The 6,000-nt window shown below is 40.5% G+C and overlaps 1 protein-coding gene across 1 annotated transcript in view; it reads left to right on the top strand.

The window, feature by feature from the left end:
• Positions 1-6,000, top strand: part of RNF213 (ring finger protein 213) — a gene marked incomplete in the record, with an annotated part of 2,890,576 nt that overhangs the window by 2,423,588 nt on the left and 460,988 nt on the right. Inside the window, 1 exon segment of the mRNA XM_044069632.1 lies at positions 2,600-2,774. Within this exon segment, the coding sequence (XP_043925567.1) occupies positions 2,600-2,774 (175 nt within the window).

The raw sequence follows: 6,000 nt of genomic DNA, 5'->3' as shown, positions 1-6,000 counted from the left end.
TATATTGGGGGGGGTTTAAGATTTTTTGGCCCAGAACCTGTCAAAGTGGAAGCCATTCAGGCATGGCCTGCACCTGTTACCAAAAAGCAAGTGAGGCCATTTTTAGGGACAGTAGGGTACTACAGAATGTTTGTCCCCAATTATAGTACCATAGCTGCCCATATCATAGACCTGACAAGGAAAAATAAGCCAGATAAAGTATTGTGGACTCTAGCATCTGAGCAGGCATTCCAGAAGCTTAAAAACGCTTTATGAGGACACCCTGCGTTAGCCAGTCCAGATTACAGCAAATTATTTGTTGTGCAGGTGGATGCTTTGAACCATAGGGTGGGGGCTGCAGTTAGCCAGATTTCTTCAAAGGCAGAAGAGCATCCAGGAAAAGAAATGTCTAGCCATAGTGTGGGCATTGCAGAAACTTCAGCGTTACCTGTATGGAAGGAAATTCCCTGTAGTTACAGACCACAATCCCGTAACATGGCTACATTGAGCCAGCCAGCAAAAGGCCAAGTTACTAAGGTGGAGCCTAGGGTTGCAAGCATATGATATGGGCTGTCAAGACATGGAATGGTGTAATGTATTCCCAGATAGGCTCAACCCTCTCAAGCAACGTTTCTCAAGGGTCACTTGAAAAACTAGCTTGAGTTTTCAGGGGTGGGGTGAATTGTGAAGGCTGCCATCCCAGGTAGCTAGAATTTTATAAATAATTATGTCATTTGGGAATAGTAATATGATTTGTATGCTTGTCTTACAAATTTAAGAAAACTATATGTTCTGTACTGAGCTCCTGGAAAAGAGCAGAAAGGCTTATCAACTATATGCCTCTGCAAATGTATGTTTTGATGATAAAGGCTTGGAATATAAAGAGTTAACTTGAAAAACCTCAAGAAAATAAGTGGAAATTGTTTATGATTCTGTTTCAGCTCGGATCAGAGACAATGTCTAGAGTTCTAGGCTTTCCTATTGTCTAGAAACAGAGATAATTGCAGGTTTCAAATGTAAAGGTGTTTTAACAGTTGTATGATTTCTAGTTCGAGGCAAAACTTGTGTGAGAGAATTAGTTTTTTGACACAGTGGTGTTAAATTTTAAGTTCCTGTTAGCCTGGGAATTAAGGGCAGAGGTGACAAGAATGATGTAATCTGAGATAATCCAGCAGAAATGTTTGTTAGTAATTTAAGAATGGTCTCAGAGAGAAAGTCAGTGCAGTTTATATCTTGTCTTGGATCTGACAACATACATTCAGCACTTGTATTTGTCTTGCTAATAGTAAGTACTTGATTGCAGTGATTTCTCTTAGAGATAGATGGGAATATAGTGAGATTAAATTAGATGTTTTCTGTATTTATGTGAGACTGTCCTGCAATGTTGTTTTAAAATATTTCCTGTGATTCTGAACTCTGTGTCACTGTGCTGAGTCATTAAGTATTTTCTTGTGCTTTTATTATTTATTATTAAATATATTTAAACCTCTTACTTGTGGCTGGATTGTTTGGAGATATTTAAGCTCTTAGAGTGCTAGCATATGTATTTGGTGACACTGTACAAGCCACTCTTGAATAGCCTTGCAAGTCTTGGACACTTAACCATTTGGATAAAAGTAATAATAGAATTAGTCACCCTTTAGGAAGGACCTTTCTAGTAGCTGATAAGTAAGGGTGGTTGGTGGCAGCGAGTACTACCTTATAGTTTGGGCAGAAGGGGGCATAGCTAGTGAACCTGTGCCAGCCTTCCCCAGGATTGTCTGTCTGTTTGTGTACAAGTAAAGTCTCAAAATGTGTGTGTGTCAGCAACTTTAGCAGGGACATGAAGCACTGGCTGGACAGAGAGGGTGTTGGAGGTTTTGGCTTGACGGCTCGGCTGAGATCTTAACCCTATAGCTGTGCCAGTGGTGAGCCTTTTTGGGGATCTGGAGAGAGAGGGAGAAACCAGCCCCAGACTGACTGTGATCTCTACGTGCTCTTAAGGGAAATTGTACTTTACTGTGCGTGTACTTGTCCTCCCAGTGTGCACGTCCCTCACTGGTATTAGTGGTGAGGATTGAGGCTCCTTGATTACTGGGCTAGTGCAGGGGTGTCACACAAGTATAGAAGCACATGTTTTAGTTAATCTGATGGTGAGATAGACCATACCTTGCAGGGACACTGCAGAGCAAAGTTTGCTAAAAGCTTGTCATTGTAAAGTATGAATGGCCCAGTCTGTTATCCTCAAAGAAACCAGCTACTGAAAATGTGTAGTTGACTTTGTGAATTCACTTCATTTTTTGGCATCCATTAAAGGTCTGCTTTTAAAGTAGGGTTCACCTTTAACTTATCATTTTTGGTAGTTAGGGCATTGTTTTATCTCACAAAGAAAAAACTACAGGTATTACAAATGCCATTTCAGCTTGAACTGTCATGGCTACATATGCCTCATTTCATCAGTTTTTATTGTTATACAGTGCAAGCATCTGAATGTGATTTTTGTTTCATGCCTATCGTTGTATCTTTTAATGACCTTATGACACTGCATTTAGCCATAAACTATCGGTGACATCAAATTTTGAAGTAATAATAGTTTGATTGTTGATTAATAAAAACACAAAATGTCTGTGGTTTTTTATAGGCAGTTGGGAATATTATAAAGCCTAGTACACCAAATTGCTTGGAATTTCTTCTGGCTCACATCAGTAAAGATATTGATCAACTTACAAGGACACTGGGAAAAAGCATTGATGAAACTACTAATGTTGTTCATCTTATACTTCGCCGCCTCCTTCAGCCACAGCAACCAAACCAGTGTGAGTATCAGTGCGATTCGGAGGGTTTTACCTCAGTAAATCGTTTAAAATAGTAAATTACACGTCTGTGTTCAAAAGTGTTCAAAAGTCATTACATGCTACTAGGAATTCTTGAGCTTGTGTATTGCAAGAACATGACATTTCAGGCTTGTTTTGCATTTTTCATTCTGCATTCGTCTTGCTTTCTACAGAGGAGAGGGCATAGGTGTGAGCTATCAAAGAACCCTTGTACATTTACAGAGTTAAAAAAAAACTGGCATATTTTACCCATTTGAACATTTGTATATAATGTTATGGAAATTCAGTAATCCACACACTGTTAGATTTTATGTCTTCCAGGGAAAAGCTATTGTTCTTCCCATTAAGTAAGCCATTTGGAAAGAACATGGAGTACTAATGCATCAGAAAATCACATTGAAAATTATGATTAGATACGTAGCGTCTCGTTTAATTTCTGAAAGAAGCTTCATATTTATTTTCTAAAATCTTCATTTGTCTTTCTAATACCTAAAGTGAAAATTTTGTAGGAGCACAGTATTGATTTAAGATTTCCTTTGAGATCATTTGTTTCTGTAGTTTATATCCAGTTTGAAATTATATTACTCTTAACATGCCATTACAGTCTTTTTCCAAGAGAATCAGTGATGTCACAGATGGTCTTCATGTTTCACTGTTGCAGTCATCACTTTTGGGTTATCTGCTTACAGTAGCCCTCAGTCGGCCTGATTAACAAAGTCTTGGGTCCTGCGTTGGTTGCTGTCCCTTCTTCCATGACGTCAGGGGTATAAAACATTCAGCGAACGCCATTACATCAGTCTTTCTTGCCGTGCGGTGCCCGAAGTAGAAGTTGTTCGCAAGTGCAGGTCGGCTGACTCCTGAAATTTTCGTTTTCAAGTTTCAGAACCGAAGTCTTCAACTAAAGCTAAGTACCCCGTTGGGAAAACTTTTTCTTGCTCCTTACCGATATCAGTAAAAGTTAATAATTGCATTACTTGTGGAAAGCAAATACCTCATAAAGATTTTCATTTGTACTGTATTCCTTGCCTAGACCCTGACCACGATGCACCTTGCTGTCGGTTTTGTGCTTTATTTAATCAGCGCACTATCCATTGTCGGTATGTTTTCGCCTCTAAATATTTCAGTTCTCAGTTTAATTATCCAGAAATGTCGTCGGTTAGCCATCTGACTACTGGGATTCCGAAAAAATGTAAGGCTAAAGACAGAGACAGGCAACTGAGGTCCAAAACTGCCGATAACACTTCTCCAAAGCTAGCCTCCAGCACGCCGGTACTCAGTGAGGCGCTTTTGCAGCCCCTGATACCCGCTACTTCAAATTCGCAGGCCTCTACTGAGACCCATTCGGAGTCCAGTATGCCGCGAGATGCTTCAACTATGGAACCTGCGGGATGTCTCTACCTTGAATGGGTCCGGAGCTGCTGTGCAGGCACCGGCTTCTGAGGGTGTATTCAGGCCTAGGGACTTGCATATTAAACCAATGGCTCCTTCTTCTTTTAGGCCTAAATCTCAAACCATGTCTAAAAAACTGACACCCAGGCCACATGCTCAGGCCTCTATGCCTAAAAAACAAGTTATAAGAATGGCTGAAGATCTTATAACTCTAATCAGGTGAAGACAGCCTCCCCCTTCTAAGAGACCTAGGACTGAAGTTGTTAATGAATCTTCTGACCAGGATTCTGATTTTTCTGATTCTTCTGTTGATCTGGATTTGCCCTTATCTACTTATGAGGATTAAGATGCAGAGGAATGTATTGCCTCTGCTTCCCCTCTAGAGGATTTTTCTTTTGGTGAAACATTACATACTCTAAGGGAGCATTCCCACTGGGAAAGCCAGAATTTTTCTGATTCAAAAATGAGGCTTAGGGATTTCTTACTCCTGCCTCAGCATAGGCCTTTAGCTATTCCTCCTGTACTAGACATTGTTGATGATGCTTTTTCAGAATCTAGTTTGGCCCCTGATTCTTAGCCTCCTGCTCCCGGAAAACCTGACGGATATTACAGGGTTCCTGATTCACACAAGTTCCTTTTTAAAAATCCTATTGCGGATCCAGAGACTATTTTACAGTGATCCAATGGCATTAAGGCTTCTACTGCTAAAAATTCTACCCCTTCTGATTGAGACTCCAGGGCGCTGGATAGATGGGGGTAAGAAGGTTTACACTTCTGCAACCTTGGCCATTAGGGCTTGAAACTGCCAGTTTGATATGTTAAAGTATCAACAACATGTTATTGGATTGCTTAAACAGAAAATGATGTTTATTCCTTATTGTGCGGAAAATAAAGAATTACAGGATTTAATGCATTCTGCTGAACAGGTTGGAAAACATACTTTGCAATGTGGATTTGATTCTTTAGAGGCCTCTTGCAGGGCTGCTGTTAGTGGGTCTGTGCTTAGAAGGCATGGTTGGCTTAAGGAGCAATCTTTACCTGATTGTTGGATGCTCCCTTAAATCAGGACCGCCTGTTTGGCAACAAGGTCCACATCACAGCACTACCACAGCCCTTTTATCTCCACATCACAGCACTACCACAGCCCTTTTATCTTTCACTAATTATATAAACCTTCACAGGAATGATAACAAATATGTATCAGCCATTTTCCTAGACCTCTCAAAAGCATTTGATATGGTCTCCCACTCCATTCTACTAGACTCACTAACATCATTATCCTTCACCTCCTCTACTATGGCCTGGTTCAGAAGCTACTTGTATGACATGCAACAATCAGTCCAGTGGAAAGGAACTCTGTCTACACAACTTCCAGCCACCATAGGTGTCCCACAGGGCTTTATACTGGGCCCGCTGTTGTTCTCTATTTTCACAAATAACCTCAAATGCTCTACACAACATGCCACACTCATACAATATGCAGATGATTCAACTCTGATCTGCTCCGCTTCATCTCCCACCACCCTCATTACACTCACTCAAGATACCTTTATCTCAGTAGAAAATGGATATCTGCGATCCAACGAATTCTAAATCCCAAAAAGACAAAACTGCTACTATTTACCCCTAATAGATAAAAAAAACCTCTCCTTTACCATAACCTCTAATGACGGCACCACCATCTCCCCTTCTAACCACACCAAACTTCTGGGCATTGAAATAGACAATAATCTCCACTTTGATGTTCACATCTCACATACCATAAAACTAGTACACAAAAACTAGGCTCCCTATACAGGCATAAGTCCTTTCTCTCACA

The sequence above is a fragment of the Protopterus annectens genome, chromosome 4.part0, assembly GCF_019279795.1.
Source record: "Protopterus annectens isolate FY-2018-M chromosome 4.part0, PAN1.0, whole genome shotgun sequence".
NCBI classification, from domain to species: domain Eukaryota; kingdom Metazoa; phylum Chordata; order Ceratodontiformes; family Protopteridae; genus Protopterus; species Protopterus annectens.
The sequence above is the reverse complement of the archived record's forward strand: the minus strand, read 5'-3'. Positions and strand labels throughout refer to the sequence as shown.